The sequence below is a fragment of the Populus alba genome, chromosome 10, assembly GCF_005239225.2.
Source record: "Populus alba chromosome 10, ASM523922v2, whole genome shotgun sequence".
In the NCBI taxonomy this organism is placed as follows: Eukaryota; Viridiplantae; Streptophyta; class Magnoliopsida; order Malpighiales; family Salicaceae; genus Populus; species Populus alba.
In genome coordinates this window covers 1,076,110-1,100,455 of record NC_133293.1, presented here as the reverse complement: position 1 = coordinate 1,100,455, position 24,346 = coordinate 1,076,110, and the positions used below count along the sequence as shown (strand labels likewise).

The 24,346-nt window shown below is 33.1% G+C and overlaps 1 protein-coding gene across 1 annotated transcript; it reads right to left on the bottom strand.

The window, feature by feature from the left end:
- Positions 1–4,284: 4,284 nt before the first annotated feature.
- LOC118041003 (exopolygalacturonase clone GBGE184) lies at positions 4,285–9,282 on the bottom strand. Its single transcript, XM_035048097.1, has 4 exons — positions 9,089–9,282; positions 7,044–7,337; positions 4,650–4,838; positions 4,285–4,516 (listed from the first exon to the last, which is right to left on the bottom strand). The coding sequence occupies exons 1-4, from the start codon at positions 9,280–9,282 to the stop codon at positions 4,285–4,287; spliced, it is 909 nt and encodes a 302-aa protein (XP_034903988.1).
- Between the last annotated feature and the right edge of the window lie 15,064 nt (positions 9,283–24,346).

The window sequence follows — 24,346 nt, the reverse complement described above, 5'->3', positions numbered from 1 at the left end:
CTTGGGTAATGCTCATGATTTTTTGGGAGTTGAGGTAATTGTTACCAGTATGGGACTCATGCTGAATCAACATAAGTATGTTCTTTATATTCTCTATCGTGCTCAAATGTCATCATGTAAACCTGTCGATAAACCAACCTTTATTTCCAAGCTTGATCTGTCGTTTACTATTTTATTCTCGGATCCCACTCGCTTTCAACAAATTGTTGGTGCTCTTCAATATCTCATGTTTACTAGATCACACATCTTCCATGTTGTCAACAAGGTCTGTCAGTTTATGCATGCTCCTACTGAGAGTCATCGGGCTTCCGTTAAATGTATGTTACACTACTTGAAAGGTACATCATCTTATAATATCCACCTTAATTACTTGTGGCTCCTCTTTATCACTTCATGGGTTCACTGATGCTAATTGGGCGGGGAGTGTTGATGATAAAAAATCTACTGGTGGATATAATGTTTTCCAAAGAGTTTTTTTTGGCTCCTCCCTTAGATAAGAGTGTCCTTCCTCTAGCAGCAACACCTCGCCCTACAATCCTTCTCTCTCCCTAACAAGCAGCAACAACTAGTTTCTATCTTTGCCAGCTTTGAAACAACACCTGGAATCACCATGAGCCACCCCAACAACCAGTGGTACCAGCTGTTTCCACCACTCAACAGTAGCAACACAACCATAGTGAGCCACCCCAACAACACTAGTACCAACTATTTTCACCACTCAATAGTAGCAACATAAACTTCTCCTTCCACCAGCAGCAATGCCTTGTAGCCAGCCCTGCATCTCCTATTGTTTAGTAATAATTTTCCATTTCTGGTGCCAGCAATAAGATTAGACCCAGACCAGGTAATGTTTTTCTTCTTTCTTTGAGTTTTCATTCCTTGTTTGTTTCTGTTATTTTTCTTGTATGCAAAACGTGATTAATTCATGTTTTGCAACAAGCAAATTGTTAATGGGTTCAGCCTAGTAACTTGGCAGATGGCTTTGGGCTGGACCTTCAGCCCTACCCCTAAAAAGGGGTTTTCTTGGGCCTTTGATAAGCCCAACTAGCCCAGTCCTTAGATTAACGGTGTGTTTGGTAGACACACCCTTATATCTTTCTTTTAGTTTTAAACTTGTTTTTATCTTAAAATTCAGCAAAACAAGCCATTAAAAAAAAGCTTCAGAAAATTCCAAAAATAATCCATGGATCATTTTGAATCTATTTATGGGTCTCTCACATATTTTCTTAATTTTATAATTCATATTAGGACTACGAATTTATACTTTAAGATACTGACCCGATATTAAAATGCCTATTTTTCATTGAAATTTCAAGAAATTCCATAAACCTTTTCTAGAAATTTTCCCACTTCAAAAAAATACAAATAATATTTTATTTTAATTTGCATACGGCTAGGTCTCTTAAAAATATATAAAAATATGTATTTGCATGTATTTTGGGATTTAATAACAATTTATTAAAGCCATGAGAATTTGGCCTATATTTTAAACATATAAAAAAAATATAAGTTTAAGACAGTAACAATCCAAGATAGTAACAGTCTAATGTCTAGACAAAAACGGTTCAATATAATAACAGTTCAAGATAGTAAAAGTTTGAGACAATAACGGTTCAATACAATAACAGTAAAAGTTCAAGACAATAATGATTTAATACAATAATAGTTCAAGATAATAACAGTTGGACAGTAATAGTTCAAGGTCTAAACAATAATACTTCGAGATTTAAACAGTAACAGTTCAATTATAAAGAAATGAATGATAACTATGGTTGGATAAATAATGACAATACTAACAGGTGTAATGAGAAAAACATAAAATATAAAGAAAATAAATATTGAAAGAAAGACCTATTAGCTGTTGATATGATTATTATAAAACATATAATTGAATGAGGAAAATTTAAAAGATAAGCTTATGATTTCAAGAGGGACCACAGGCATGGTGTAATAGCAGCAGCAAGGGAGCACGAGTAGAGCTTCTACTGCAGGGATGTGATCCTCACTTGAGCTTTTTAGTTAAATTCAAGAATTTAATATGTTAATAATATGAGATGTGAACTTACAAACATTGGAAAATATGTGAAAGGATGGAAGTTGGTGTAATGATGTTATTATTTCGGATAATATCATGAATGTATGTGTGTTAAAGGTGAACTACCTTTGTGTGTATTGCCAAGTGATGGGAGTACCACTGACAAAGAAAATATAAGAAGTGTGATATGTGTTTCAACTAGCATATATTCAGTGTATGTTAGGATCCTAGGTAGGGGATCACCCTGTTTTGACTAGTATATATTTAGTGTATGTTAGGATTCCGGTGTAAGGGGATCACCATAATTTTTTACTAGCATACATTTAGTATATTTTAGGATCCCGGGTAAGGGGATCTCCATATGTTAATGCTAATAGGATGATGATGATACTGATGAAAAGGGTATTAGTAATGTGGGGTGAGATAGTTACGGTTCATTTTATGGAATCTTGAATGGAAGTTAGAAATGAGAGATAAAACAATTTTCAATAGATGAATGAGAAGGAGTTCTAACGGAAATGAATAGGGAAAAGGAATAGAATAAGAATAACAAAAATGAATAGGGAAAAGGAATAGAATAAGAATACATATCTATTTTTAAAAATAATTATTGAAAATTTATGCTAGTGTACTTATTGTGATATTCATATTTTAATAATATGTATTTTGTTTTAGGACCATCGCATACATGATAGGAGTAGTTGTTAACTTTTATTCACATTTGGTTATGTAGTCTAGGTTGGATTACCTTACATTTTGTAAACATGGAAACATTTGTATAACTTAATTTATATAATTAATGTTTAAACTTGATTTGATGAACTTAACTCTATAGTTCATATAACCATGTTCCATGTATGCGTATTTATATCCTTTATCCATGCATAATGATATTTGTTATATAATGTACATTATAAATATTGTGGTTAATATGTATGATGATATTTGTGGGATTGAGACCCAGGATGATTGGGTTATGATTGAGTTAGGAGATGCGGGTTATTAGAAGTATAAACAGGTTAAATATCGATAACTTGAGACCTTCTGGTATAAGGGAGACTTCATCAAAATTTTGATTGACTTTAATATGAACACCATGTGTGTGTGTGTGTGTGTGTGTAAATTTAATTACTCTATTTTCGATTGACATGAGATTTTATTTTTTATCCCGGATATGAGGATGTTACAAATAGAAAAGATAAAAACACTTAATAAGATTGCCTTCCTCTCAAATCTTCTTCTTATTCTTTAGTTTTGTTTATTGTTTTGCCTTCCATAAACTCCTACCACGTTAATTGTTTTTCAACAATCGATATTAAAGTTTGTTTTTTATTGTTTGACATAGCCAATTCAAACTTCCCTTTTCAATATTCTCATTTGACAAAGAACAATTGTGAAATTTGGTGTATCCATACGAAACCTTAGTTTAAGTTCTCGAGATGTGTTGGAAACGATTGAAAAAGACTTTGAAGAGCCTATAAAAGGAGTAACATTGACTTTAGCCCAAAGTGATGTTATACAAAAAGCACGAAGAAAGGATTAATAAGTACTCACACTTATTTAACAATTTTTGGATGATGCCACTTCTAAGATATTGGCAATATAACTACCGTAAAACAAGCATGATAAATTTTGCAACAATCAAACTAAGGAGCTAATAATGCTAGAAAGGTACTCCTATAAAATTTACGAGGTGATTTTGAAAGTTATATATACTTGAATGAGAGAGTATTTCAGATTACTTTGTTGGAGTATTGGTTATATACAATCAAATGAAGAGATATGTGGAAAGAAGTAGGAAATACGTGTATTAGAAAAGATTTTATGCTCACTGCAAAAATAATTCCCTAATGTGGTGGTCGCGATAAAAAAATCATAAAATATGGACTTTTTAACTATTCAAGAACTTATAGGAAAACTACAAGCCCTTAAAAGAGTCAATGACATTCAAGAAGACATGAATGCACAAGCACTCTTTTCAAAACACTATTCAAAAAAGAAGCAAGATGGTTCTGAATATACCTAAAGAGGTTGAGGGCATGGTCAAGGTAGAGGAAGAGAAGAAAGAAACAGATGAAGTCAACTATTTATTGGTGATTTCTATTATATTTTTAATGTAAAAAGTAATATATTGAGTTTTTAACAATTTTTGAAGAAAGGCTATAAGACTAAAATGAAAGATTGTACTTTCACATTACTTGATACCCATGATGCTATGATCGCAAAAGTAATCATGACAAATAATTTAGTCAAAGAAAACGAACCGAGTTGCTTTTTGATCCATAGGTTTGATCGATAATAATGGGGCGTTTAACGTTGTCCATGATAATATCCTGGAAAAGAATGTTTGAAGCCTGGCTGGGTTGTGATCCTCCCCATGTTTTGATTCTAACTCCATTGTCAGCGTTCCTTAGTGTGCAGTTTGTAACGATGACTCCTCTCACGTCCTTTTCATCAGGGTACTTGCCAAGGCTACCAACACTGTTATATATATGGAAGTTATAAACAAGGAAAGGTTCTTAGGAGCATATGTAGTAAAATTGCTTCCTCCAAGTATATTCATAAAATAAATAAAGAGCGATCGTGTTTCCTGAAACTTTCAGCAGAGACTTACCTGAAGCCATGTCCAGGCCCACAAGTAACCTTTTTAATGCTGACATCGGTGCTTCCTTGAATTATAGCAACGCAATCATCACCGGTGCTGATAACACTTCTGGATACTTTCACTATACTGGATTGGCTTATATGAATTGCATCGGTATTGGGGCTCCTCGCAGGAGCTGTTATATGAAGATGTTTTGCCCTAATGTTTGGGACAGAACGATGGATATGTGTGTAGAAACACAAATTTTCTACCAATTAAATTTCACCATGTGTTATTTTATTCTTTAAAAGAAAGGATAAAATAAAATTGAAATAAATAACATACATGGAAAACAAATGAGCCTTCATATATTTCTTGGCTAATGAAAAGTTGAAACTTGGAATGAGATATTCAAGATATCTTGTCATAAATACAAGATCCCATCAGATATCTTGAAATCAGAACGACCGCAACTTATTGAATGGAAATAATATGGCTGAGTCCTTTGAAAAGTAGCAACCTGTTGGAGCTAAAGAAGAAGAGAATGACGAACGCCTCCTAAGATTGATTGCCTGGCTTATTGGAAGCCGAACTGTCTGTAAAAGAAAATAGAAGGGACAAGTATGGTTTTTATAGCTGCTTACTCTGATGAGAGGACTCTTGCTTAATTAACATAATCAAAAGCCAGCGAACTTTTCCTAGTTGAAGAAAATTTTCCTAGTTCAATTGAGCGAAGTCTGCTACCAGTACTGGAAATTCTTTTGCTCTCTTAATAATTCATTCACGTTGGACAATTCATTCAGGAAACAAAGGATGCACATGGTAAAGCCAAAAGAAAAGGAAACAACAAATTTCCAATACTGTTGAGAAGGAATTATATAGGAAAGAGCATTTGAACGGGAATGAAGCAAATAATTCATCAAACAATGAGTGCACGCATATCAAGAGAAGAAAGAGAATATGAATCAAAATCTTTAATATGTGATAATTCATCAACCGCTACTCGGAATCACAAACGAATCGAGTCATGGGATTCAGAACAACGAGATCTTTACAACAAGATGTTACAGTGACCACTTCCAGTAAAAAAAAAATAAAATTCCTACAGCCCAGTCAAAGTGTTTATTGATATTCGGGTATAAAGATAAATTTTGTTTAGTCCCGAATATGCAATAGTTTCAAATGAGGTATTGGACCTAAATATTCTATCATTTGATTTGATAAATCTCAATCAAGATTGATCCATAAAATTTTCAATTTTGATTATTATATTTTATTTTCACAATAAAATTTATCTACTTCTTGTGAAAATCTAATATGATCAAATCAAATTTTAGTCGGAAATATAAAACCCTCTCAACCATATTTTTCGAGACATGACCACTTGTTCCAAAAGTAAGTGAACTTGTCTCGAGGGGGCATCTGTAGAAACACAAATTTTCTACCAATCAAATTTCACCATGTGTTATTTTATTCTTTAAAAGAAAGGATAAAATAAAATTGAAATAAATGAGATACATGGAAAACAAATGAGCCTTCATATATTTCTTGGCTAATGAAAAGTTGACACTTGAAATGAGATATTCAAGATATCTTGTCATAAATACAAGATCCCATCAGATATCTTGTCATCAATGCAAGATCCCGTCAATAAATATCAACCAATAAAATTATGCCATGTGGCATTAAAAAAGGACCTGAGAGCCCTTACAAATCTCTATAAATAGAAGGCCTCAACCTAAAGGGATTGGATTCCTGGAGATACAAATTTTCTTCAAGACAAGCTCTTCAAGCAAGGAAGCTCTCTCTCTCTCTCTTCAAGCAAGGAAGCTCTCTCTCAAAGAGTTGTCAAGCCTCTTTCATCTACGCTTGAAGTCTACAAAGAACGAAGCTCTGTTGGATCAAGCCAAAACGCCCCATAAGAGTTCTTCAACAATACTTTGAAGACAAATCAAGGTACTCTTCAAAGCATCAAATCACAACATCTCGCTTCACAATACACGCTCAAATTCGCGTTCTTGCAAAGCACAAATCTTGGCTTGATTACTCAAATAAATTAGGCCACCATACATCAAATCCAAGGGAAGAATCAGAGGATTGCCATATTCTTTTGAAAGAATATATTACATAGAGATTGTACCCATTCATATATTTAATAAAATCATATATTTGTACACGTGTGCTTGTTTAATTTCAGGTGCACAAAATTGTGTCTACAATGTGGAAACCCGTGGGATTAACAGAGGTGATCTTTCTTATAATCCCATTGCCCACATGATTGAATTTTATAGACTACGCCATAAATACAAAAAAAAAAAAAGGAAAGAAGAATCATTATGAAATTGCAATTAATCGCATATTCTCTAATTACTAATTAGCAAGTGCATGCATGTCAAGATAATTTTGTTGCTTACACTCGGGAACCTGGAACCACCGTCGTTGTATTTCCAGACAGCATTGCCTTGGCCATCAACAGTGCCTGTACCGGTAACCAGCAAGCCGTTGATGTTTTCAAACAAGATCCAGAAATCTTCTTCGTACATGCTAGGGTCTGCTACAGCTTTCAGTATTCCTGCAATTTGAACCTTAATGGGTACTGGACCTAGGCATGGCCCCTGGAAGATAGTTGCCCCTATCAAGAAGGTTCCCATGGGGATAAGTAGCCTTGCCGTTCCCCTATATATAATTGCATGCAGCCCTCCATGCTCGGATGAAAGACTGCAAAGGCCAAACCCACTTTGTAATCAATTTCATCAAAATGAAAATCAAGGGAAAGTTCAGATATTTTTGCCAATTATAATACTCTAAACCCACTTTGTAATCAATTTCATCAAAATGAAAATCAAATGTGATTTTCTTTTAACAGATGATTACAACCATTGTAATGCTTCACTTTCAATGTGGCGAACTATCTTTCCATCCTTGTTTCTTTATACCATGTTTGTAGCAAAACAGACAGGTAGAGGCACAAACTATTTATAGGTTGTCTAATTACCAGATAATTTTGGTTAGCCGTGAGGTAGGCATTCATTTTTAGTGTTGTCTTTCCCTAGATTTAGGAGCAGTGGTATTTTCCCTTATAGTTGGCTTATTCTCCTCCTCTGCTTACAAGCTCTTTAATGATCTAGCTACATTCGTCACCAGCAGTGGCGGAGCCACAATGGGGATTAAAGGGGCAATTGCCCCCTTAATCCTTATATATATATATATATATATATAAAATAACTTAACAAGTTTAATTTTTTTTTATTAATTACTAATTGATCCAAGCTTTATGAATTAGTTAAAATTTTTCTTCTTTTTATAAAATTTTTCTTTAAATCCTAAACTATTAATTAGTTAAGTAAGTAATTTTTTATGCTTTATGCTTTATGTTTTAGGTGAGTTTCTTTTATTTTTTTTATTTATTCCATTGTCTAATTTTAGTTTTATTCCTTAATAATTAGTTATTAAAAATGTTAGAATTTATTATAATTTATAGATTTGTTAAATTAATATGTACATGAATAAATATTATATGCATATGAATATGAATTGAAATGAGTTTTGATGAATTAATATGTATTTTGTTATGAATTTCACATGAAAAATGATGGTGATCAACTTATTAGTAATTAAAAATGAAATACTCAACAACTCAAAAAATTAGAGACACAATAAAAGAAATTAAAAAAATATATTAATGTTTATATTTAACCCACTTGTATAAAACAACAAGTCAACAAAGAATTGTTGCCAATAATTTCACTAGTCCTTGAAAGATTTAGAAATAGATAAATGAAAGTTTAATTGTATATATTTAGAAAGAATATCTTTAATAAAATTAAGAATAAAGTCATTATGAAATAGTTTTTAAAATATAAAAACTCGAAAAAATAATTATAATATAAGTTTTTTTATTTTAAAAATATTCTTAAATTAATTTTACTTGACATGAGTTAGTACATGTATTTCAAATTAATTTCTCTATATATAACATATATTTATATAGAATATAATATCAAGTATTTGTTAGTAATTTGCCCCCTCATTTAAAATTTTCTGGCTCCGCCACTGGTCACCAGCATTGCACCCAAGCAATTACAAGACCTTAATTCTTTCTGGTTTAGAGGAGGATATTCGGGCTAAATCCCGGAAGAAATGACCAAATATCAAGAGCATGTGCTAGATATATTCGGTGTCAAAGAACCAATTCAACCCAATAGCTTAAACTGTTAGGTGAGGTCCTAGGATATGATTTATATTATTCTCTAACACACCCCCTCAAGTGAAAACCTTTTGGGCTTGAAACTTGCATATACCCATATTACCTTGTGCTTAATTTTTTTTTTTATCAAATAAATGAGAATGGTGAGATTCGAACTCGTGACCGCTTGGTCATCAAGGCTCTGATACCATGTGAAAAAACCACCTTTGGGTTCTCCATTCCACCATAAGGAAAACTTGGTGGCAAAACCAACAAATCAAACCTCTCCCAATCATACTCACCAAACAACCTTTCCGCCTGCCTGATCATCTCTTCAGTCCCCGCAAACTCCCTCGCAGCAGCATCCAAAACACCATCAATTGCCTCCGAATAAACCCTAGTCCTCGGCCCCACCTCTCTAAACCCCAATTCCCCAACAGTAAACGCAAACAAATACGGCGGGATTGATTGATCCATCACAAGCTCCTCCACAATTCTCTAGGATATGATTTATATTATTCTCTAACATTCGGTCTAGGAGAGTAAAACTTTCTATTTCTGATTATCTAAAGCTAACTAACGTTTATTATATAACCGTCAATTTGCTGTAACTTAATTAATATATTCGAACCTTTGTTTAAATTTTTTTATTTAGGATATGTAGCCACCAACAGATTTTCGATCAACAATACTCCCTACCCAGTCAACATTAGTAAAACCATGCAGTGATAAAGTGGAGCCTCGAGTAAGGTGTAGGTGAAAAGAAAATGTACCTTTCAAGTACCATAAAATATATTTGACAGCAGCTCAATGGATTTCATTAAAAACATGCATAAACTAACAGATTTTATTGATAGCATAGCAGATGTCTGGTCTAGTAAATATGAGACATTGAAGAGCACATGTAATTTACCGATAACGAGTGGGATCTGAGTATAAACCACTAGGCTGTAGATTATTATGGAATGTGTTACAGTTTAGGAAAGATTGTATTTTTCTTGTATAAAGTTATATTACACAGTGCACTACTACACAATAATTATTGTATTCTGCCCTATTCATATAAATAAAAAAAGATGGTTACACACCGAGGGCCTTGGCTTGGCGGTGGGAGGAGCTTGTCTCCTTCCGCTGCTCCTGAGTTCGAGTCCTCATGTGCACGCCTATCACCCTCGCGGTGCCTTACATGTCCACTGGGTTTGTAAGGTGTTCAGTGGGCCGTGGAATTAGTCGTGGTGCGCGCAAGCTGGCCCGGACACCCATGTAAATCAAAAAAAAAGAAAAAGAAGAGGATGGTTACCACATTACGCAAGCCTTCTAAATTAATCATAAACCTTGTTTTAACTTGGTATCAGAGCTTGAAACAACTAGAACAAATTCAAGGCTTCTTCCCCTCTGCAAAACAGATTTTTCCCTGTATTTTCTCTCTTGGCCGACTTTGTGTTACTGCAGGTTTTTGGTGCAATTTTTGCTACTGGATTGTTGCGTCCTCAGTGGTCTCTTCTTCCTCGTAATATTCTCTTCCTCAGGTAGCATCTTTTGCTGGTAAAGCCATCTCTCGCTATAGTATTCCAGCCTCCTGCACTCAGCATCTACTGCACTCGTCTCTGCAACCAATGCATCCATGATTGCTGCAACAGTTTTTGCCAAAAATACAATCTTTTCTAAACTACAACACATTCCATAATATCCTTAAATTTTAAAAATTTCAGAATCCCACTTTTTTAAACTTATACAATTTTCTCCCCTCATTTACAATCTAGCTATTTATACCCCTCTATCTCTTTTACTAATATATTTTCTCATTCTGCTCCTCTCTTACACTCATCCTCTCTCATTTTCTCACCTTTTGTTTTGTTAACCATCTACCTCTCCCACTCTATTCCAATCACTTTCCAACTTTAAATTATTCTCTTTCTCTCCATATCTTACACTTTATTTTTATTCTTTCCTCCACTTTCATTTCAACATATTACCTTTCTTTCTTTCTTTCTTTTTTCCCATCACATTCTATCTCTCATTAATTAACTTTCTCACGAAAATGGATTAACTAAAAATTAATTTAAAATATTTACTTCATTGTTTAAATTAAAGATGATAATGGTGTTAATCCTTAATAAAAAAAAAGTTGTTGATGACAACTAATATTAATAGCAATTAATTGTCTACTTATTCTTATTTTTGTTCTTTTATCTTCTATTTTCCTACATATTAGCTTGATTGGTTAATTTTATAAAATTAGCTCCACAACGAAGTTGAACCTGAGCACAAGGAGTAGCCCTTCACCATCCTAGGTGAACAATTTGTATATATGCAAAGTGCAAAACCATATGCAGAGCAATATCATCGAAGCCCATAATCCTTCATATATTTCTTGTTCTTGGAGATGGCTATTGAAAGCTTTTCTTTTGGCTGCTTTCTTTTATCTTTTCTGTTTTCATTTTTTATTTTCGCATATTGTTTTGTTTTGTTCTTTACTTCCTAGGTTTCCTAGGCTTTGGCCTATGAGTTTGTTCATTTTCCTTACTTTAGCTGTTGTTTTTTTGTTCTCATTAATTTGGCTTAAAGTAAGGAATATCATCACAATGTTAATTTCCTTTTCATTTCTTAAAATTTAAACGTTATTTTGTGGCCATTAACTATTTAAATAATAAATTTTTCACATTAAATAATTTTTTCCTAAAACGTTATGTACGATAGGTTGTATATTATGAGAATTGTTATTTAACTGTCCATACAGATATATAATAACTCTTCTTTTATGGGAAAGAAGTCTTCAGATGATAATATGCAATAATATATATATAAAATTATTTTCACATAAGAAAAAAGGTCTCTGGTCTAATAAGAAAGTCTGTGATCTCTTCATCAAGCACATGGATTAATTAAACTTTTATCTATTTTTCTTTTACAGCTTGGTATTTTTGCTTTTTTACAATTAAAATCTGATTGCTATGGCTAAAGATATGTGTTCTTGGGCTTCCGCTTTTAATTTACTAGAACTTCATGATGATATTGCTAACACACAACCCGCACATACAAAGAGAGAGACACAGAAAGATCTTACATTATAGATAAGTGAACTGCGTGACAACAGAAGCCCTAAAGACAGAATTTACAAGGTTCTTTAGCTGATCAAGAAGCTTCACTTATGAGTAAGAAACTGGGAGATTTAAAACCAAGTGACTCAGATTACTCATACATGATAATAAGTATGTTCAGTAACTGCACGAAACCCATATTAAGTTGCCTCATCGCTAGTGATAAAACGCTCTTTCACCACACCACCTTAATATCGAGGCACCTCATTTCTAGCAATAATAGGCTCCTCCGCCATGGTTCTATAGTATTGAACTACCTCGTTGCTAGCGATCACTGGCATCCTCACCGTGGTAATTTGAGGTCCCTGATAAATCAATGTTTGCTGATGTTGGTATTGATGATGATGATGATGAGGACAATAGTGATGTACCTGAGTTGAGAGGAGTCTTCCAGATCTTCGGGGCCAGCCATGGCTATCCTCAATCAGAGTAAAGCCTTCCATTCCAGTCCTTGTGAGACGAAGTAAAAATAACACAAAGAACAATCCACACTTTATGGTTTGCCTTGGTAACAAATAGGTTATACATGCATTCTTATATAAATGCCGAAAGCATGTAGCTTGTAAATTTCTTTCTACTTTTTTTACACGAATATACTGTTGTTAGTTTGAGTTTTGACGCAGAACTAGAATAAATTCTGTACTTGAAATATCAAGAGAAACTTCTGTATGTTCAAGTGCAAAAAAAAAAAAAAAAAAAAAACTATTAGACAATAACCAGTGAAGATGTGGCCTACTCAATAATGCAAAATATTAATCAGTGAGGTGCTAAAGGCACTTTATTCTAGCTTTCCTTAGTTGCTTAAGGATGTGCTAGATTCTGTAGTAATGGACAATCAATTGAGATCTTATGGATATGGACATATGGTTATCCATAGAAGGCTTTCTGGACACTTAACTCTCAATCCCAATACCATAGTCCAGACAGTTAGCTGTGGCTTTTCCTTAGGTTAATAACAATAGAAAAAAAGGTTCTGATGCCACCTCAGGTGCTCACTTGTAAAGATTAAAATTTATCATATTATATGCCTCAGATTCCTCAGGGCTTTCACTGAGAGACCATTTTCTTGGTCTCGAGGTAATGCGGCAAGCCGGATTGATAGAATATTTCTCTCGGGGGATTGGTTGCAGGCTTTCCCATCCTCCACTTTATTTGGTCTCTCAAAATATTCATCCGATCATAGGCCTTTGCATCTGTTGCTAGATCATACAAATTGGGGCCCGAAACCTTTTCGCTTCATGAATTGCTGGTGGCTTGCGTCTGATTTCAGGATTATGATTCAGAGCTTCTGGAGCTCAATCACGGTTTCCAAATCTGGTACAAGGAAAATGGTCCCAGCTCTAAAGATGTTGAAAGAGAGATGTCGACAATGGAGTAAAGCTTATGTGGGAAACATGAATGATAGAATTGAAGAACTGGAACTTGAAGCTGACTTAATGGATCGTCAAAATGAGTGCAGGCTCTTGAATTCTGATGAGCTGATTAGAAGTAAATCCATTGCCTCCCAGCTCAAAATCCTGTATAGAGCTCAAGAGTCTGCCTGGCATCAGAAGTCAAGAATTCAGTGGTGTAAGCTTGGAGATAAAAATACCCGATTCTTTCATTTAGCTGCAACAACAAGATAGAAAAAGAATCAGCTTGCATGCTTGGAGGTTAATGGAAAGATCTTATCTAAACCAAATGAGGTGAAGCTAGTTGTCTTTCACTTTTTCCGCAACTTATACTCCCACCAGAACAGACCTAGAGCGTCATGTACAAACCTAGAATTCTCAAGGCTGAAGTCTTCCTCCTCGGCTGCTCTTGAATTTCCATTTTCTGCAGAAGAGATTAAAGCAGCTGTGTGGGATTGTGATGGAAATAAAGCTCCAGGTCCTGATGGTTTTAACTTTCTTTTCATCAAGAAAGCATGGAACATTATAGGTGAGGACATTATCCAGATGGTTGATGAATTCTATCAGACTAATCTCCTCCCTGCAGGTATCAATAGCACCTTCGTTACTCTTATTCCAAAGATTAAAAGTGCTAACAAGCTATTGGATTTCAGACCTATTAGTTTGGTGGGCAGCCTATACAAGATTTTCTCAAAGATTCTTGCAACTAGGTTGAAACATGTTATGTCAGAGGTCATCTCTCATCATCAAAATGCTTTCATCAAAGGGAGGCAAATTTTAGACAACGTCTTGATTGCAAATGAGGTCCTTTCTTTCATCAAGAAGACAAAGGGTAAAGCTTATCTTTTCAAACTAGATTTTCATAAAGCCTTTGATTCGGTGTTATGCGAATATATTAATGAAATCATGGCTAGTATGGGCTTCGGTAGTAGATGGTGAGGGTGGATAATGCAATGCATATCAACGGCAAAAATGTCTGTGCTTGTTAATGGGTCTCCCACGGAGGAATTCTGCTTAGCTAAAGGCCTACGCCAAGGAGACCCTCTCTCTCCGTTTCTCTTCAACATTGCAGTCCAGGGTTTGAGTTGTATGTTGCAGCGTGGCTGTGATTTAGGTTTGACTTCGGGTATAAACATTGCCAATTCAGGGCTTGTCATATCTCACCTTCAGTTTGCGGACGACACCCTTATGTTCAGCTCAGACTCTCTTCATAGCATGCAGAACATTAAACGTATCCTATTATGCTTTGAACTTGTCTCAGGGCTGAAGGTCAATTTTCATAAAAGCAGTATTGTGGGTGTGGGTGTAGCAGCTCATACATGTACCTTCACAGCTCAGCTTCTCAGATGCAAGCAGGATCAGTTGCCTCTCATGTATCTTGGGCTCCCCATCGGTGGAAACTTGGGCAGAGCTACAATGTGGAACCCTATTTTGCGCAATATCAGTTATCGGTTGGCTTCGTGGAAAGGCAGATTCTTATCTATTGGGGGTCGTTTGTGCTTGATTAAATCTGTGCTCAGCAATCTCCCCATCTACTATCTATCTATGTTCCCCATGCCTACTTCGGTAGCCTCCAAAATTGATCAGAAACTTCGATCCTTCCTCTGGTCTGGAAATGCAGAAAGGCACAAAATATGCAATGTTAGCTGGGCAACTGTTACTCTTCCAAAACATGCGGGTGGTCTTGGGATTGGTTCTTTAAGGGATAAAAATACAGCTCTTCTCTTTAAATGGTTATGGAGGTTTAGGTTGGAGGAATCAAGTATGTGGAAGGGTGTGATCAAAAGCATCCACAACACCAATTGCTCTAATCTGCTGCTGCAAGCTCCTATTCCAGGAACTGCAACTACATGGTCCCGGATTGTCAATCATTGTGTGAGAAATAATAAGTTGCAGGATATTGTGAATGAGCAATCTTTGGTCCTTATCGGAAATGGCAAGAAAACTTTGTTTTGGCTTGATTGCTGGCTTAATAACCACTATTTAGCAGATCACTTCCCTACTCTTTTCCAATTATCCAATGACAAAGATGCCACCATTGCTAAGATGGGAATGTGGGAAGGGTATGAGTGGATTTGGTTTTTTTCATGGATACGTCCACTACGGGGGCGCAACATTGGCTTGCTTGATCAACTATATGCAATCCTATCAATAGTTCTCATTGACAAAGATGGAGAGGATAAACTAATTTGGAAGGACAATAATTCAGGAAGATTTTCAGTGAAATCTCTCTGCGGATTGTTGAGTCCAAAGCCTTCCACAATCAATGCATTCTCATTTGCTGGATTTTGGAAAGGTATTGTCCCTCCTAAGGTAGAGATCTTTTGCTGGATGGCTATCATTAACAGACTCAACACCCGATGTATGTTGGTTCGAAGAGGTATCTTGAGTAGCTCGGAATCAAATTGCCCTATCTGCCTTATTGAAGCAGAATTGGTGGACCATATTCTGCTTCACTGCCATAAGCATTGGCTCATTTGGTCCAAAATCATTAAGTGGTGGGGTTTAGTTTGGTGTTGCCCAAAGAGCTTCTCAGATATGTGGTCTCAATGGTCTTCCATGGTGCATGGTAATTTTCAAAGGAAGGCATGGTTGATGTTGTTCTTCTCAGTGGCATGGTCTCTTTGGCTCCTTCGAAATGATCTCATTTTCCAACAGAAGACACCTGATTATGACTCAATTTTTTTTCTTATTATCACCCGTCTGTGTCTTTGGCTAAAAGCTATCCATTCAGATTTTCCATACTCCCCTACAGATCTGATCAGATCGGCAGATGGCTTGCTTCGGTGGTCCAATGCTCACTCTTTCAGGATTAAAAATATATGGTCTCCTCCTATGATTAATATCCTCAAATGGAATGTGGACGGCTCTTCTTTTGGTAAGCCAGGCCCCTCTGGAATAGGTGGTGTGCTGCGAAATCATCATGGCCATGTGCTCGGTATGTTCTCTGTTCCAGTTGGTATTTTAGACTCTAATATTGCTGAGTTAAGGGCTATTGTGAAAGCCATTGATCTATCAACATCTAATTGTCGTTTACAACATCAACATCTCATCATCGAATCTGACTCTGTCAATGTTATTCGCTGGATGAATAATCCTCTCAGTCGTCCCTGGAAGCATCATAATTTGTTCTCCTATGTTAATAGACTTAAAGCATATTTTGGTTCAATCACCTTCTCTCATATCTTTCGTGAAAGTAATTGCATGGCAGATGGCTTGGCTAAACAAGGAGTGCGGAGATCAAGTGAATTTGTTGTCTGGCTTTGAATCCACCATTTTTCTATGGGCTTGCTATTGTTTCTTCTCCTATTATGTCTTTGAGTATTTTCTGTTTTGTTTTGTTGAGGATTGTTTAGCTTCAGCTCATTTGGATGGATTTTGTATGGTTTTCTTTGCTTTGGTTTATCTTAAGCTGCGCTTTTATCCTTCATATGACTTTTATGCCATATTAAGATATTGGTGTAGCTTTTGTACTATTCCCGTCAAACTTTGACGCTTATATAATATACACATCTTTCAAAAAAAAAAAAAAAGAGACCATTTTTCTTGGAGGGGTATCCTGAAAAGGACTTGAGGATTTCTTTCAGTTCCATGTGATAATAGAAATCATATGTACTGATTATCCAAAAAAAATTAAAAATAAATCATATAATATCAACTAAAATTTTAATTTTTTGAATTAAAATAATTTTTTAATATTATATTAAAAGAATATTATTAATTAAATGGTTACGAGTTTAAATATAATTATTTTTATTAATTTTATTTAATAAAATTAAATACAAGATAGTGGTGAGTATATATAATTTTTAAATTTAAAAAATATTTATTTAATGAAGTATATTAAAAGATAATATAAATTATATTTTAAAATTTTATATAAAAATTTAAATTTTTAGATGACGGTATATGTTTTTACAATAACAAGCAGAAAAAAGAAAACTCTTTCGGATAGGAACCCATTTGGTGGCAGTTTTCATGTCATCAAAAGGTCACCAAAAGCCGATGCTTGCAATCGCTATTTTTTCAGAAGCATTAATGTTTCTTGTTTTATCTTTCTATGCTAAGATATTAAATATGGCAAGTAGGGGAAAAAGATTCCTCATCTTGTTTGAAGCGTCCTATTTATAATTAATTAATGAGGGATTGGAGAAGAAATATACTCAGAGCATTTTCCCCTTCCCTTCTTTCAGTAAAGAAATGTAAAAAGCTTCAATGGGGACTCATCCCATTCTCATTGGAGGCGAGATATTTTTACTAGATACCTTTGCTCACATAACTATCGCCTAATGCTAATTTTAACTAGAGATAATTAATAAATGGCATGACTGGATATTTCAGTCAAATTGAGAAGTTTTCTTATTTTTACTCTAATGTCTGAAATTTATAAATTTTAAAGGTTAATTCCAGTCATTTGTTTTCATTAAATTGAAATTGAAATACCATGATTTCGTATATTACCTTTATTTTATTTCTCTTATTCAACTCAATAATAAATTTTGAACAATAGCCGATGTTGTTTCTTTAAGAACACGAGAGGATCTAACCAATTCTTACAATAAATCCTCGGAATTATTAGTTGTAAATAAGAAGATTAATTTGATGACCAGTTCCGTCGTTTCCTCACAGCCCTTCTCCTTTACAGATTTCCTCCAAGATAGTAGGAAGCACCTTACATCTTCCTATAACATTTTACTACTAATTTTTACCATAAACCATGTACATTTTTTATAGACAAGGAATTCTTACAGGCAAGGGGGACGCGTAGTTATAGCTTGGGAGTCATGGTCCCTCTAAAATTTCTGAAAATTGATCTACTATATTTATAATTTTTCAAAAATTTCCATAATTTTTCTTACTCTAAAAATAATAAAACTAGATACTTGCTTGAAATTAACAAACAATTCAAATTATGATGGCCCAGCTACCTAAACTTCAAAGCGAATCAATACGTTGGATTAAGGTCACTAACTCACAATTACATGTGAAGAAGGATGATCCGTAATTCAAGGCGAAAGAGTATAACAATCCAAAAGCTAATGGACAAGGAATTTGAACTTGCGTAAATTTGATCAATTCTCTTACCAATTTTGATAGGTTTGTCTTAAATTGTAAGTCCAAGTTCAAAAAGAAATACACTTGTACTTAGTCTATATAAAATTCTAAAGTTATCATATATTAAGGTAATGTTTATTTGTGAACTCTTTCATTCTCTGCACTTTAGTGGCAAGAGAAAGAGGATAAAATAAATGAGTTTTAGATTACTTTGGGATTTTAGGCAAGAGAACTTTTATGTAACCCCTTGTAATCTCATATTTTCTTATACTGAATTTATTTGATCATCTCTCTTGTATAATAGACTTAAGTTATTAAACCATGTAAATCAAATCTATTCTCCTGTGATTGATTGTGCTTGTCTTTTATATTTTCTCTACTTGCCAATTTATTTGAGATTTTAGGGTTGTTTACATTACAAATTGATATTAGAACTTGTATTGTTATCAGTTATCTTTTGTAAAAGAACCAATTCAACCCAAAAACTTAAGTTATTAGGTGAGGTTCTAAAATATGATTTATATTTTTCTTTAACACACCCCTTCAAGTAAAAGCCCTTTGAGCTTGAAACTTGCATATACCCACACTATCTTGCACTTAATTTTTATCAAATAAATAGGGATGATAAGATTTGAATTCGTGATCACTTGGTAATCAAGACTCTGATATCATGTTAAAGAACCAATTCAACCCAAAAGCTTAAGCTATAAGGTGAGGTCCTAAAGTATGATTTATATTATTTTTTAATAGCTTTCATGATGGTAATATGTGTAATATCAATGATTAAGTTTGATGTAGAGAAATTTAGTTGTAGGGACAACTTCAATCTATGACTTATTAAGATGCACACCTTGTTAGTTCAACAAGGTTTATCAAAGGCATTAAAAGGTGTATACAATTTTCTTGAAAGGATAGATGATGAAGAGAAAAAAGATCTTATGGAATAGGCACATAGTGATATTCAACTTTTTTTTTGTCTAAAGCATTTGCTATATGCTCTCTGGATGAAAGAAGGTATGTCCATTAAAGATCATCTTTGATGAATTTCAATAGAGTAATTTTAGATTTGTTAAAATGTTAATGTTAAGGTTGAAAAATGAAGACTTTGTTATGATTTATTGTGTTCTTTACCTCAATCTTATGGATTTTGTATTTATATTTATTGAAGAGAGAAAATTTAATGGTTTTTTTATCTTCCGATCACCATCAATGACAAAACCATCATCAAAAGAGAATTTTTCATCATCAAGAGTTCCTTCACAACATAGAATTAGTAAATTTTCAATATGAAAAGAAAAATATGGGACACACGAACACTGCTCATTAACAGTTGTTGTCAGCCTAACAGTACAGCCACTTTTATGAATTTGTATTCGGCATAAATGAGAATATCTGATCATGTGATTAAAGAAAATCAATTCTTCCCTGCTTTTGGTGATTCCTTGATGGTGAACCCAATAAAGTAGAGAGGAGTGTTGCTGTAATTCATGCCATCCATTCGGTTGAAGTGGCTAGACTAACGCTTTTTAACTGGTCAGGAATCAAGTCAGGTCCATAAGCCACTTAATGTTAAAAAAACACTGAACTTTCTCAGATGCCAACTATGAAAAAAGATCCAGGGTATTTTATCTCGGTTACCTTATGTTCTCTCTTACTTTTTTCCTCTACAAAAGGATATTTATATTGATTGATATCTCAAAAAATCCAAGTAGAGGGATAAGGTTTATGTTTTGAATAATCAGTTAATTTTTTAATTCTAGCGATACAATTTATTTTTTCTATCCAAGATGGTTGATGATTAGTGCCTAATAATTGCAAAATATCCCTTTTTGGTGAGTTTAGGGATTCTCTGATGCTTAAGTAAGTATCATTTTGAAAGTAAAGATAATCATATTTCTGAGAGACTCAAAAATTAAATATGCATTAGAAGATAAAGATTCCAAACCTCTTGTTTGAAGGATTTGCGGTGTCGCGGATATCACTCTACTGGAGCGGGATTTTTGTGGTGATGGGTGGAAAGAATAAGGGATTGTTGTTTATCAGTAATATAAATAATAGAATTGCTACCTAATATTCTAGTTACTACAAACTGCAATTGGTCTTAGAGTCTGAATAAGGAGACTTATTGTGTTTAGAGAAGACATATCACCCCTTACACTACCAGAAAATCAATAAATACCAACGGAAATACCGAGAGAATATTTCCGTCGGTAAATTTCCGAGGGATTTTACCGACGGAAATATTTCCGAGGGATTTTACCGACTAAAACATTCCCTCGGTAAAATATAACCGAGGGAATTACCGTGGAAAAAAAAAAATAAAGCAAAGCAAAAAAAAAAAGATGACGTGTCATTTTTTACCAACGGAAATTACCGACGGAAAAAATTCCGTCGTAATTCCGTCGGTAAATCCGTTGGTAAACTGTGAACACTGTTCATCATGTCAATTACAAAGGGAATTACGACGGAATTTTTTCCGTCGGTATTTTACAGAGAGCTCCAGAACTGTTCATCTTCCAATTGCACTGTTAATTGTTTTAACTTTTACGGACAAAATCACCGACGGATTGAAAAATTCATCGGCGTGTTTTGGCGGTTTTCTGAAAAAAATTCAATTGATTTAAAATTTTCATTTAAATATTACAGACGGAATCACCGACGGATTAAAAAATCATCGGTAATTTTTTGGCGGTTTCTAAAACTTTTTACGAAATTAAAAAATTTAAATTAAATATTACCGACGGGAATTACCGACGGAATAATTAAAAAATATTAATATTCAATTATCCGTCAGGTAAAATCCGTCGGTAACGCGCCCCAATAAAAAACCTGAATCCGCTTATTTCACAAGAGACAGACTCATTTTCTTCTTCTTCTTCTTCTTCTTCTTCTACTACTACTTCTATTTCTTCTTCTTCTTCTTCTACTACTTCTACTTCTACTTCTTCTTCTTCTTCTTCTTCACTATATGTAAAAAACATCAATATCTATTTCTTTCTCTTCTTTTCTCTCCTCATCTCCTTCTCTTTTCCTCCCATGCTCGGGTATGTCTTCTTCTTCCTTCTTCTTTTATCCTCTTAGTTTTTTTTTAATTAATATGCTTCACGAATTTTTTTCCTTAGCTTCACTTGCAAGTATATTAAGGTAAGATCTTTCTTTTTTCTTATTTTTTCATGATTTTTCACTATATTTGTTTTTTATTTAATTTTAATTGATTTTGTTCTTAATAATTGTATAAATGTTGTTGTGAGTTTTTTTTTTTTTTTTTTTTCATATGAGATCAATTTTTAGTTGATTTATTTATAGGATTTTTAAATTTTAGCAATTGCGACTTCATTTTTTTCATATGAATTTTTTAGTTGAATTTAATTTTTTTGTTTTATTTATTTGTTACAAATTTGTTTGAGTTGATTTTCTTATTCTTTTTTCCAAGCATTTTGAGTATATATTATACAATGTTGATTTATGTTAATTTAATTATTTTATAATTTTATAAAATAATTTTTTTTAAAATGTTTTTAAATAATTACTGACGGATTTACCGACGGAAATTTCCGTCGGTAAATCCATTGGTAAATCCATCGGTAATAAAAAAAAATTTACCGACGCACCTATTCCGCCAGTAAATCCGTCGGTAATATTATTACCGATGGAATTACCGACGGACAAAAAATTACCGACAAACGATTCACCGATGAAAATTCTCCGTCGGTGATTTAGTCGGTAAATTAATTACCGATGGAATATGTGTCTTACGCCGACGGAAAAATTCCATTGGTAAAACTGTTAAATCTTGTAGTGTTACACACCTTACCTAAGGAAAGCTCTATTGTTTACTTGTCTGATACAAATTAAGGTACTGTTATGTTTTCTAACCGTTGTTTCTGTTTAATGGTCAAAGTCAATCCCCTCAAGTATAGTGGACCATAGCTTTAGGTGTCAAGCCTAGCCATTCTAGTATCACATCATAAAATAAAAGAAATTGTTTTTTTATTAAATATCGAGAATACATCTTAAGTATAAGCTTTTAATCCTATATATTAAAAGAAACAAAAATCTTTTTTTTTTGGTGTTTTTGAAATGTATGTCAAGTTTTCTCATTGCTTTAATAAACTAGTTATTAAATTCAAAAATGCATGCAAAGATATCAACAAAACTATTTTCTTGAGTTTTGGTATTTAAAGGTGCTGAATAATACAATGTATTTATTATTATTGTTTATGAAAATATATATTTTTTTATTTTTGAGAGACTGGACAATATGCAAATCAAAAATATTTAAATGTTTTTTTAGAAAAAACATTTAGTTTATTTAATACTAGAAAAAACACCTAGCATATAAGTCACAATTCTAAATACTAAATATAAAATGGTAAGAAAGTCCCAAATTAATTGCACAATAAATCCTTAAAATTCAAAATAATAATAAAAGGCGTGAGCATTTGGGAAAACACAAAGAAAACAGAAAAATAAGGATGCCCAAAATAATAAAATTAGAACATGTTTATCAAACAAGATTTAATAATAAAAAAGATTTAATAATAAAAAAGAGTATTTTCTTCAACTAATTTTGACAAATCCAAATTGAGCCTTAGCCTTAAAAAGGCTAAGACCACTTACCTAAAACCAACACAAGGGGATTCTGACCAAGGGAGAAGAATTTAAATATTAATGATTAGCTTATCTTTATCATCAAATTTAAATATTATAATACTAATCAATGTTATTAAACTCGCGAGTTTGATTCGTAAAATCATATGTTTTACAAGTCAACTCATATATAATATGTAGAATCAAGTTAAAAACTCGAAAATAAACAAACTCGGTTAAAATCAATCAAACTCGATCAACTCGAACCGAGTTTAAGATTTTAACAAAATTTACAATTTACAAACTATACTGAGTCTGAGTCCCTTCCAAGTCCCCACTCTCCTTTACCCTTTCTCTTTTGCTGTAGCAACACCACAACTTCCAGCCTTCTACACTCTGTTAATCTCTCTCTCAAGAGCAACACCCAAAAAGTAGTCTTAGCTTTAGGTGGTTTTTCCCGTTGTACCATTCGCCTTATGTGAGGAGCCAATTCTTATTATTTAGATTCCAAATAAGAGAGAGAGAGAGAGAGGAAATGAAGAGGAGGATGTTTTGATAAGAAAAATGCTTAATACAGTGAGGCCTTACATTTTGCTTTCCTTTTATACCAAGGCCACTTGGCCTTCAATTTGTGTGGTTTTATTTAAAAAAAATAATTATTAATTATGATGATGTAATTTAATTCTTTAAATATCATCTCAACATTAGGTGTTTCTAATTTTTTTTTTTCCATTTTGGCTAATATATAATTAACTCCCACTAGTTTAATATAAGATTTGATATAAATTATAATATGAATAAATAAGTTATTGAATTGACCGGTAAAGTCAAGTTGAATTTAAATATAATTAGGTGTTATGTAGAAAATAAAGGAGAGATGGATCATCATTAGTTTTTTATAGTAGTAACTAGTAATAGCATTAATGTTCACAATATCAATACTGATATTAGTAGTAATAACATAATTTTTTAAATGGTAATAATTTTAATTAATATTTTAGGAATAACGAGAAAAATAAAGGTAATAAGACTGTGTTTAGTTACATGATACAACAACAAATTGTTTGTTTTAGATTTGTTAATTTTTAGTTAATGAAATTCTGTGAAACATAATTTTATTGTATTGTATTGTTAAGTTATTTAAATCATGTATGAATTTTTATTTGAATAATGTATTTTAAAGATTGAATATTTGTATTGTTTATTTCTCTTTTATTTTAATTATGTTATATTATTATTTACTACTTGATTGGAATTATCAATATATAATTAGTTAAAATATTTTATTTATGATTTTATGATTCAAGTTTACGATCAAAATTTATATTATATATTTCGTGTCGTATAAAAAAAATATTTTTGACAATCTTGATAATAACCAGAGAGAAAAATCAATAGTTTTTC

Excerpts from the sequence above, each read along its gene's own strand:
- LOC118041003 (XM_035048097.1), bottom strand. The coding sequence starts at position 9,282 with ATGGATCAATCAATCCCGCCGTATTTGTTTGCGTTTACTGTTGGGGAA. Across the intron at positions 4,839-7,043 it reads TACAACGACGGTGGTTCCAG|GGCAAAACATCTTCATATAA; the intron begins GTTCCCGAGTGT and ends CCCAAACATTAG. Across the intron at positions 4,517-4,649 it reads GGGCCTGGACATGGCTTCAG|TGTTGGTAGCCTTGGCAAGT; the intron begins GTAAGTCTCTGC and ends TATATATAACAG.